General features: G+C 36.4%; 1 protein-coding gene across 6 annotated transcripts in view; it reads left to right on the plus strand.

Moving 5' to 3' along the window:
• The first annotated feature begins 5604 nt into the window (after positions 1-5604).
• The window catches only part of foxp4 (forkhead box P4), a 298841-nt gene continuing 291881 nt past the window's right edge, over positions 5605-12564 (plus strand). For all 6 annotated transcript variants that reach the window (XM_079857685.1, XM_079857691.1, XM_079857692.1 and 3 more), the window contains exon 1: positions 5605-5883. In XM_079857685.1, coding sequence (XP_079713811.1) covers positions 5839-5883 — 45 coding nt within the window. In that variant the 5' untranslated portion in view covers positions 5605-5838. The remainder of the gene's footprint in view (positions 5884-12564) is intronic.

Raw genomic sequence — 12564 nt, forward strand, 5'->3', positions numbered from 1 at the left:
AAAGCTGCATGAGATAAACATTGCAGTTCACAGACATTCTCCATCAAATTTAGACTAATTTATTCACATATGAAGGTTTAAAAACAAATAAATGCAACAAAAATAAAAGGTGGCATAGTTTCTTAAAGAGTGTAAACATCATATTGGTTGTATATTTGAAACGTTGACATATTTGATTCGTCTCCCTGCATCTCAGGCTAAAATCCATGCCCATAATCTTAATGAGCAAATATGATCACTCCATAAAAGGAAGAAGTGGGAATGTCTTAATGATTCTTAGAATCAAACGCAAGCTACTCCAGCAACCCACAACCACAGCACTCATTTTCCACTTGCGAATAAACTCATTTTTCTCTGGAAAAATGCATGCTGACTTACTTTGGCTGTGATAAATAATAACTGTTTGGACATATCTGAGCCTGAACAACACTTTTCAGTATTTGAGGCCCATCTAAGAAATCAGCCTTTGTCTTTATAATCATCACACCTCCACACCTCAGTAATTCAACCGCAAAATGCTAATTCATCTGTCAAAAATCCCTAATCCAGCTGCTCTTTCTAGTGCACACCTCCTGACAAACCCAATTGAGAGCATTGATGTTAATATTGAAATAATATATTGAGCGACATGATGATACCACACAAAATGTTTAGTCCTGTCAAACACAATACTAGCTTGTGTGTTGAATTTACAGTGAATGAAACAATTCAGTGGAGCCAACACACTACGATAAATGAAACTTTGCTGTTTAGTGTCCAAAACGATGGCTGTCTGAAATCACCCCCTATACCCTAAATAGGGCACTATTTGAGGGGACAGCCATTTGTTGTGTCCGAAACCATAGGGTGGATCCCAAATGGCACACTCCGGCCTTGTGGACCTCCTTTGACTTCACACTTGGTGACGTCAGGAAGTGCAGACCTAAGGGGCGCTGGCCTCGAGTCCACGAGGGCACGCGAGAGTGTATTTTGGGACAGGCTTGATGACATCATGCCACCGAAAGTCAAACAGCCCCGAAACTCCTCCCCTCATTATCTGATTGGGCGTTCGCAAGGATTCCTAGGTAGGTTACTCGTGTGGAGGGTGCGAAAGTGCGGGCTTCGCCAAAGTCGGCATCAAGGGCACTTCTGACCACTGAAATGCCGAATGGGACACCCTACGGACTCGTACACTTGGCGAGCACGTGCAATTTAAGGCCACGAGACTGCAAGTCCACATGAAGTGTGCCATTTGGGATCCAGCCATTGAGGACGTTTTCAAGTGCACTCATTCAATCCCACAATGCACCGCAATAACGAGTGTACAACCGATAGGCAAATTTCAATCGTAAGTGAGCATCCTTATACCTTACTCACTCCAAATAGTCTAGATGGGATGTACCCAAAAAGTGAAAGTGAGGAGCATTTATGGGTACAAGTCGGGAACCGGCCTACTTTACATATTTCAAGGGTGCTGAATCCAAAAAAACTGGTACCCAAGCGAAATTGTGAGTTTTTGACCTTCTAATTTGCATATCAAAATGGCCGCCAAATTGCCTATCTTGCTCAGTCGTTGGACCATTTTCCCCTAGTTTTTTTGTAAGTAGGCAATCAAGATGATGAAATTAAGTTTCTAGATCAATAGTCAAGGGTCAGAGCAAAGATATAATGGAGGCTCACTGCCTTTTTTATGTATATATATATGCAAAATACCAACTTTTAAGGTGAAATTAAGCATTATTTGTGTCATTTTTTAAGGCCGACATACATATTCAATCAATATCACTCTTAAATGTTCCCAGTGTATGATATGTGATGTATTACATATTACATAATAACTAAGAAAAACACCATTGCAAGTTGTCTGAGATTTCAATTTTTTATGCAAATTAAGCATTTGTTCTCTAAATTCTAAGATGGGAAAAACCCAGGTGAATAGGGGAAAAAACACCATGAAACTTCCCTTGAACAGATCTACAGATCACATCTTGTTTCTGTATATTTTTGCTTCCTTGTCTCTGAATGGCGCATATGGCGGCCTTTTTCGTTTACCTCACACACACACACACACACACACACACACACACACACACACACACACACACCAAGGTTATAATCGTTAACGAAATCTAATGAAAAAACGAAAACTAGGTGGGAAAAAACATTGTCGTTAACTGAAATAAAAATAAAAACGAGGCATTACAAAAAACGATAACTAAAGGGCCCTACACACCGGGACGAATATCGGCGAATATCATCTTGATTGCCTATTTACAAAAAAAACTAGGGGAAAATGGTCCAACGACTGAGCAAGATAGGCAATTTGGCGGCCATTTTGATATGCAAATTAGAAGGTAAAAAACTCCAAATTTCGCTTGGGTACCATTTTTTTTGGACTCAGCACCCTTGAAATATGTAAGGTAGGCCGGTTCCCGACTCGTACCCATAAATGCTCCTCACTTAGAAGGCCATTTTTCTGAAATCCGTCTAGTCTAAAAGGGCAGAACATGACCATAAATGATTAAATTACTTCCTTGAAGTGACCATTGCATCATATGTTCCCTTCACTAACAGACCTGTTGGAAGGGTCCTTCATGAAGCGCAAAAACGCTGTTTGGAATTCGCCCAATATACGCTAAACGGCTAGAGAATACCCATAATGCACTGTGACGGTCACTCCAAATGAATTCCTGTGTCAGCGGTGAGCAGTGTTAGGGGGTATCTTGTAATGCTTTTAACATTAGTAAGTAACTAAAGTAAAGCATTACTTTTAAAATGACATCAAAATACCTGAGTTACTTTTTCAAATAAGTAACACGAACAAGTTACTTTTTCACATTTGTTGATTGACACCTCTCCTGTCCCCGTGTTGAGAGAAGGAGCCGAGGCAATGTGTGCTTTGTATTGTAGTTCTATCTAGACTGACTGTGAGCATGCATTTACTCATCTCACTTGCATTCAGTATTCCTCAAAATAAATAAATACAGCTAAATGCCAACTAAAAATGTTAACACAAATAAATTCAATGTCTATCCTGATGATCCCTGATGATCTTATTAAACAATACTAATAAGAAACAATGGCTTTAGATACACATAACATTTGTGTTTAACTATTGCTGAAGTATAGAGTGCTGATCACTGGCAGCGAGGCAGTCTCATTCAACTCATTTGTATGTGCTTCTCAGGTCCCGCTAAGGTTTTATATTTAAGGGTGTTTATGGGGACATTTTACATACAAATCATCTATTTACGTATGAGTCAGATCGTACGAATTCACACAAAATAGCACATCATACTTAAACATTTTCATTAGATTAGGTTAGGAGGACACAAGCAACAAAACAATTTTATGTTCTAAGAATGTTTTCCTAAAATTCCCATTAAGTTATGAAAGCATTATTTCCAAAAGTTTTGTGAATTTCCAAAATGCTGTTTTTATTTTAAATTAAGAATGTTTTATTTAAACAAGCATTCTGGAAAACATCTGACGAATATTAATTCTTTGAACGTTACACTATTAGTATTTTGAGAAGCTTGATCAAATCTGGTGTTCAAAGAACATTGTTTTAACTTACAACAAGAATATTTTGTTTGTAACTTTGAGAGAACCTTTACTGAATGTTAGCCAAAATCCTGAGGACGTTCTCTGTTAGCTGGGTCATCAATGAAAAAACAGGTTAGATTTGTGGTTATTTTAATTAGACAAAAGCAGAATCTATAGTTTACAGCTGCATTATGTATGCCAATATAGTGCTGATTTCATCAACAACAACTGTTACAAAAAAACTTTTCGTTGACTAAAACTAAGACAAATTCACAGGCTTTCGTAAAATGATTCATCCCCATTAAAGATGAGATATGCAATTGCGCAACGACAATGAGGCCTGCCAAAGTAGACAGCTCAAGGACCTGATCAAACTTACAAAAACAAAAAAACATTGGCCTATATCCCATATATATTTGTTCAAACATGCAAGTAGAGATTCAGCAATCATAGATAATATCATTCAGGCATAGACCCGTCCTCTGAATGAGTTGGCTACCATCCAACGTGTGTGAAAGTGGGGGTTGGTTTGCAGTCACTGACAGGGGCTGTCAATCTTTAAGAATGTCTCAGAGTGAAGAGTCACCTTAAGAATAGGAGACCTGAAAAGGTCTGTCAGTGTTTGTGAGAAAGGACTGATTTTGAATGGCGTGTTGTCCATAGGGAGATCAGGAATGTCAATAAAAGGTCAAAATATGCCTTGTATAGTGCAGCAGAAAAGTATTTAGAGCTCACTGACCATAGGTGTGACTCAAGTGTTAATTGGGTTATACTCAAAAGGCATTGAAATACTTTATGAATCTCTGAGAAAAAGCAGGATTTGTTTTTGTTCCTCACTTTCTTTTAAACCCTGTTACAATGTGACCCTTGCTCCCCTTTAAAATCACCATGAAATCAAAATGGACAGTTCTTTTTTTTTTCTTTTTTTTGGAATATTGCAGTATTTATTATAAATGATTTATCAGTGCATCATTTCTTTTTTATAACTTCTCCCTCTTGCAGCAACATCTCTTCTCTTCTCTGATGACGTGTTTTTCACAGCAATAGCAAACCAATCCTAGGTTGTTTCTCCAATTTGCACAAAACTGTGTATACAGCACCTCATACTTCTGACAAAATTATTAAAGATAATTTTGATTAATTCAATCATTTGCAAGTTAAGTTTGTGTGTGTGTGTGTGTGTGTGTGTGTGTGTGTGTGTGTGTGTGTGTGTGTGTGTGTGTGTGTGGGCTGTAATGATTAATTTGCTTATAATATGTTAACGCAGTGCCCACATTTAATTTTAATCAAATTTTCTTAGAAAACAATTCATGAATTCCTGATACTCATGTGTGTTTAAAGCAAATTTGAAATGGTCAGCCATTCTCTTATAACTGTGAATGACAGATGGAAGCTGTAATACATTTTGTCATTGTTTTGGAGCACATTAGCTTATAGATAACAGTAAGGAAAACATATAACATAACTTCAATTTTGATTTCATGGGGACTTTAATGGTTTCAGGAAGGTGTTGGAGCGCCTCCCTTGTGGCTGCTATGACTATTGGCTTCCCCAGCCTGAACTCACTACAGCGTACGGCATGATGGATTTAGTGCGCCATTTGGGAGTGGAACAAGGAATATTATTATTTTAATGTGTTGTGGGGAGGATTGTTATATTTATGTGATCTGTTTAATCAATATTTCCACATTTATTTATTTATTGGTTTAATTTATATTTTTTTCCTACTTTCTTTTTTTATTATATATTTTTTTCTTACTTTCAATTCAAATGTGATGTAATATTTGGCCGTACCTGAACCGCTGGCTCTTTTGTATTCTGTAAGTAAATGTAAAAAAAAAAAAAAAAAGTAAAAAAAAAAGGAGTGGCACAAGGCCAACAAACGCAACGTCCAACTGATGGACTCTCGGAATGCGCATGCGCTCATTTAGGTGAGCAGAAAGTACGGATTAGTAACGCAGTTATACTGCATAAAAGTTATTAGTTGGCTACTTGTTTATTTGCGTTTTCCCTCCCAAAGAGTGTCAATCGTTTTTTTTTATGTGAATCAATTTATTTCAACGTGTAACTTTACCTGAAATACTTGAAGCTGTTTATCACGTAAACAAATAGCCTAAACGACTTGTTTTTGTTATTGATACTTGCACGAAACATCTTTAGTCGTCTCAAAGATAGTAAACTTGACAAGGAAGGCAAATATTAGGCCTACACTTCACATTTAGAAGCTACCACGTAAATATTAGTAGGCCTGTGACATGTTTATTTTCTTCGTAGGCCTAACTTACATAGGCTACAGGAGACACTGAAGTAATTATGGTAATGTTGTCCTGGAACAAGATGTGGAGAGGATTTAAACAGGTCAGTAGACATTTAAAATGACTTTAAGCAGGCTTTTGTAGCCTACTTTTTATTGTACTCAAATGTTTACATGGGGGAATTATTTCTTATTTCTGAATGTTTAATTTCAAAATTGCTCCTTTCTCCTTTTTAAAAATAATAATAATAATTGTGTCTTATGATGATGGTATGTTTCCAGTGTACATGCATTAAAGACAGTAAAAGCATAGATACATGGTAATTGGCTCCATCTGCTGGTTATTCATAATATGTAATTTCTTTCACCATTAGCTAGATTGCTTTGGTTTGTCAATGGATTGTCCAAACCAATAGATAAATGTTTTTGTACATTAGTATAAGTATTATCATGTCAATATTATAAACACTATTTTGTGTTCTGATTGGAACACAATGGAACAGAAACGGACATGTAAAAGAGGATGAAATGCCTCCGTCACTGCATCTTTTGTGTTGACATTGAACGTGAGTGTCGACTGAGGCCTTACTTCTCTTTTTGTGTTCCAAAAAAAGAAAGAAGGTCCTACAGGTTTGGATGAGTAAACTTTAGAGAAAGGTTTCGTTTATTTGTTTAAACAGCTGTAACAACTGTAGGCTATTTGTTTATTGTGTTGTTGCAGCTGGGCTTTGGCCCACAAGAGGGCGCCATAATACAAGGATTCAGAAAAAGCGTGACTCGATCGACTAGTACAATTTTCCCGTATAGACCAGGATTTAGGAATGTTGCTTTGATCTGCCACAATAATCACCTTTCAGCTTTGTAAATAAAGTTTATGATATTTTCTCATGTATGTTTTTGCAGTTTAAATGCCCTTCCACATTTTCTCCTCTCCTGAACTCCAAAGGTTGATCCTCAAAGTGAAAATGTAGGTCTATCTGGCATTCTGCACATAATTTGAACTAAACGATTAAACAAATATTTAATAGTACCAAATCTTTTTTCATTTTACATGAGTCATTGTTGCGCTTCTTGAAATAGACTACACAACTGTGAACTGCGGCTACAATAACTTTGCACGAGCCGTTTGATTTTACTGCGTTTTTTGAAGCTTGTAATTAATTTTCTAAAAGACGTCCGTTAGTTCAGAAGAATAGCTGTCCATCTTTTGCTTACAAATCCTCATTTTAAAAAATCAGTCCAGTGAAATGCCACTCAGTAGTTATGTGTGCGAAGAGACTAATTTGGAGTTAAATAGCCTACATAAATATATAAGTTAAATGTAAATATATTTTATTGTGTCGGATTTTTTAAGAACCATTTCCGGAAATGTAATAATATTAAGCATGCGAATTGCTGTTTAAATAGTTTTTATTTCGTTTTTAATCATGTGTAGTTAATCGCTCTAAAATAAATGAATTTTGCACTGCATAACCCTTAGCATTACAGTGGATCTAAACTGCTGCAAGAATAAAAAAATGTAATATGTCTTCCAAAAACGACCACAAGCGACATTTTGTTTATATATATATATATATATATATATATATATATATATATATATATATATATATGACAGATGTAACAGCAAATACACTTTTAGTTTTGTAAGCCAAACAAATAAGCGAATGTCATTTTTCATATTTAGAAAATGAATGCATGCACTATATTTTCCAACACACAATGCAGTTTTATTTATTTTTTCTTAAAAATATTGCTGTTATTTCCAGTTCTGCAGTTTACAACTACCATTTACCTCAAGGTCTGTGGACTTCTCACAGCTTTCTGCCATATTACTTCTAGATGAAGAGTCAAAGTATTTTCAGGAACTCACTGTACCTCCCTTCAGCCTCTTAAATGCCTGTATTACCCAAATATTTATTTATGTTATTATTTAATGTTGATTAGCTTGATTAACCTCACTCATTTAATAAATCGCATTATCAAGTGCCATGCGATTATTAAAAGACGTTCATTGCGTGAGATATGAGGGCAGTTCTTATTTATTGATCCAAAATGATCAACATGCCACAACACAAATTTCGACAGCAGCAGCAGCACCCTTGTTCTAATGGTGTGGATGGGACCTAAATGTCACTGTATTCCTGATGGTCTTCTGTTTTAACATTTAATTCTACTCCCTAAGAATAATATAGAGCTAATCTCACCAGATGCTCTCCTTTATCTAAACAAACCTTTAATACTCCAGCACCGTTTTGTAATTAAAAGGGTAATAATAGGCGGTAGGGGGGTTTGGATTCTTGTGGAGGGGGTTGGGTCTGTCGGTCATGTCTGTGCATTTGAATACATGTATCATGAATATGCATCTCTTAACCTAGAGCATTAGAGCTGCGGTTGGTCAGTGGATCCGTCTGATTAATGCAAGTTTTGCCTAATATATGTACAGATGATTTCAACTGAGATCCTCTCGAATACCACAAATGTAATGTTTTAATACTCTTTATATTAGAGTAGCTTATTAGATAGTAGTTAACAGATTCCATGCAATTAATTATACTGTTTTTATTTACGTCCGTGAAATATGGTTTCAATTCATTTACTTTTACAGGACAAGATTCTACTCATAGCACAATCAAGTCTAATTTGAACACGGCAGTATATAGTTAACCTTCAGAAAATTTCCACAGGGCTTTCATTAGTTAAAAAATATTCAATTCATGTTCATCAAATTATTACTCTTTTCATAAGAGGGTAAAATAATCCTCGCTAATCACGATGTAATAAAACTCGTCATATTTTTTGTTGTACATTTGGAATTTCCATTTCTGATTCCCAATAGTCTGAGTCAGGCCAAATGTACTAAAATGTGCAGCGTTCACATCTGTTTTCAAGCCTTCGGAGTTAAAGGGCAAATTTGCACAAAAAAATATTTTTTCAGTGAATGGTCTACTCTGCATTCTCCAGTTCAAAATGAATGTGTAGCTAAAGTTAAATACTAAAACCTTAATTTCAAAGCAAATTAATGTACATTTCACAAGGACAACGAACGTGGCAAAGTGATTTTTTTCTTGCCAGTTTGCAACGGTAATTAATAATGAGACCTTCATCTTTGAATTACTTCAAATAGTATAAAATGAAATATGTGTAATTTATATTTTTTAGGATAATGTATATATTATTAAATTCCCACATTTGAAAACCAGAGCTTTTAAATGCTTTCGTTACAATGGCACATTTCAGTATGTTGCGGTTGATTCAGTGTAATTTAATTGTTTAGAGTGGGTTTGCGATTTGAAAATGCAGGGGGAAAAAAATGTCAAGATTTTCTGTCCCTGACAAATGCACTCTCGACAGTGATTGGCCATTTATATGTTCCTCCTCAGTGTTGCATTGTTTTGAAGTTTGTGTGTTCCCCTTTAAGAAGGGGGCTCTTTGCAGCTGAAGAATTTGCTCTCCTGTCGCTGTGAATGGGGCCCGGGCAGGAGCTTAGCGAGGGGCCCAATGTTTTGTTCTGTTACACTTCAATAGGGCGTCAAGCAGGGTTTGGGCCTGACAGCCTGTGGATTAAAGGCTCTTACCAGAATCTGTTCGCCCCACCCCCTGACCCGCGCACTCCAACAATAGCCTGAAAGAAACACATTCTTAACTCTTCAAGTACTAAGTTGTAATTTGCAGGTGGCTATAGCCTAGCAAGTCCCTATAGCCCAAGACGATAAGGGCTATGGAGAAAAAAGGAGGGGGAAGAGGGTGTTAGTTGTAGCCAGCCTCCTCTTTTTGCTCCTCTTCAGCTTTACCTTTAAAAATATAAATGAATTTATCATTGATCTGAAAATCACAGTAATGATCTAGCAGAACGTGTCGTCGGACGATGGCCTTGAATTCGGAAAGGTACATGGTGTTCTAATCCCTGCTATCTATCCAAATGTAAAAGATACACCGGATGTCAACAGTTTGGGGTTCGTGGAGCAGTCGTTGTTAACAATAGCCAGATGCCTGTTCCGAGCAAACAGTGTAGCGATGACAAACAGTTGTTGTTGCCTTTTGTTTTGACAGCACTTCCGAACAGAGCTAGAAACATGGAGCCAGGAAGAAACAGACTTGTGTTTTTAAATATTTGTCACTAAGAGATCTAGATGATAATAAAACAAAGCGAAACATTCATCATATTGTTAACTATTCTTATTGAACAAGGAAATTCAGCAGGATTTGGATTTTCCAAATGTGTTTAACCTAGATGGACCAATAGGTGGAGCTATTTGAAAGTTCCTCAGCAGTGACTGAGGTGCACAGGTGAAGCAGAGATGGGTTGAATATGTTTGTGCAAGAACTATTATTTTCTCCTTTCAAGAGAATATTTGGTAACACTTCACAATAAGGTTCCATTTGCTCACATTAGTTAACCACATTAGTAGTTAATGCATTAAAATAAGTTAACTTTTTTATGCAATTTAAGTTGAAATGACTTAAACATCCAAGTTGATTGTACTTAATTTAAGGAAGCAACTTTTTTTTTTTTTTTTTTTTACAGTGTACTTTTAAAGCATTTCTTAATCTTTGTTGGTCACACTTTATATTAGTCTTTAACTATTTTACCTTCATCAAAAAACAATTATTACACACAATGTACTTATTGTGTTCATGTTGTATTGCAGAATATGGTTAGCGACAGGTTTGGTGGTACGGTTAGGTTTAAGGGGTAATGGAAGAGTCAACATTGTAATTATAGATTACAGTAATTAAGTACAGTAATTAATTTCCGCTGGAATTACATGCAGGTTTTTTTAAGTATAAGTACAATGTAAAAACATGCATGTACACAATTAGTGCATTACATCAAATTATAATTTAAATGTTAGTACGTAGTAGTTAAATGCTCCACAGCTAGGGTCCTTACATACAGAAAGAAATCTTCCCACATTACTCCTTTCCTACGCAGGCTCCATTGGCTACCCGTACGCTTTCGTATTCAATACAAGATACTCCTTATCACATTCAAAGCACTCCATGGTCTTGCCCTCCCCTATATTTCTGATCTCATCCATACCTACTCCCCAGTTCGCACACTTAGATCTTCTGATACCGGTTTTATTGACGATCCGTAGGCACAAACTATCATCGTTTGGTGGAAGGGCATTTTGGACCGCTGCCCCCACTCTCTGGAATTTTATTCCCCAACACATCCGCGACCTTTCATCATTACACGATTTCAAAACCCACCTTAAAACATATCTTTTTGCTACTTGTTTCCCTGACCCCTGACTCTATGATCTGATTTTTGAGAGATGTAGCCTACATCTATTATGTTATCCATCTCAGTTTATTTGTATTGTTTCTATGTCATGTTTCATGTTTCGACCTTGAGTTTTCTGAAAGGCGCTATATAAAATAAACATATTATTATTATCATTAAAGACACTTCATAAAAAATGTGACCCTTTTAAGTTATTTCAACATTTATTTATTTTTTAATTAAAAGATGTATCTGTTAATATTATTTAATGGACCCTGAGCTAACATGAACTAACATTGAACAGTTGTATTTTTATTAACTCATTTTAACAAAGATGAATAAACATTGTAAGAAATATTTGTCAGTTGATGCATTATCTAATGATACCGTATTGTAAAGTGTAAAGCGAAATTTTTTATCTAGATGTTGAAAGAAAAAAAGAGTGGTCTTCAATTATTCATGATACAAGCTGAAGTGCCACAAAGAAAGAAAACAAATAAAAACTTTTACCAAAAAATTTTGGTCATGTCAATCAGAATATTTTTCCGTTGCATTAAAGAGGCTCCTCAGAGTATTGCTGTTCAGAAGATCTCGTGGTCCAGCAGAGAGGAGTCGGCTCATCCTTATAGTCCCGGCCGGGTGTGTAACACCAAACTACATCTGGCCAATGATTCAGAGTGTCAGAGTTCACGCTGCATGCTTACACATGCACACGCACATGCACACACACACACACACACTCTGCTGCTCTTTCCTTGTGGTCAGCTTATCAGTTTGATCACCCTTGTTCAGAAAATCCCACACTGAATGCTCTGTCCATTCATTTTCATATCCTCTATAGCTTCCGTTTCAAAAGCAGAATGCTCCTGGTCCAGGCCTGAGGGACCCAAGCAAAATGTTTTTATTTATGGGGAAAATGACATTGCCGACATTGCATATTGGCTCTAATTTCGTTCATGCTCAATGGTGTTTTTGAAAACTTGTCCTTAAAGTGGCAGCCTTTCAAGAGCAGCCGCCTTTTCCCCTTCGTTTTCCTGTCACCAGTAACAGAACACAGATGTGACATAGGGTAGCAATTCCACCTCTATTTGTTTTAGGGTTGATCGAGTTATTTAAAATGTTTGCAGTCCTGGAAAGGGCTAGGGAGGGAGAGATGGGTGCATGTATGTGAGAAAGAAAGGGGGAGAGAGAAAGAGAGAGGGTAAAGTGTGTTTATGGACCCATGGCCGCACCAGGTACAGCAGTGACAGATATGTAAACAGCTCGAGCACGCTAGACGCATGCTGTGAAAATAAAGTAAAGCAGCCAGATTTTAAATGTCTTCTGTTTACTTTGGGATGTTTCCTAAAACAGTTGAACTGCTAGTTCATTTTCTCTTGTACATATCATAAATCCTTTACACCTGCACAGTCTGTAATACAATGTTGAGCTTGTTATGGGATAGTCAATTCATTTATTTATTAGGCTAGCGCTTGGTTTTGTCGTTATTTTGTCCTGTTTATTATTATTATTATTATTGTAACAGCAGAAATATACGATTTTAATTATATTTTTA

Source organism: Squalius cephalus (assembly GCF_949319135.1).
Source record: "Squalius cephalus genome assembly, chromosome: 22".
In the NCBI taxonomy this organism is placed as follows: domain Eukaryota; kingdom Metazoa; phylum Chordata; class Actinopteri; order Cypriniformes; family Leuciscidae; genus Squalius; species Squalius cephalus.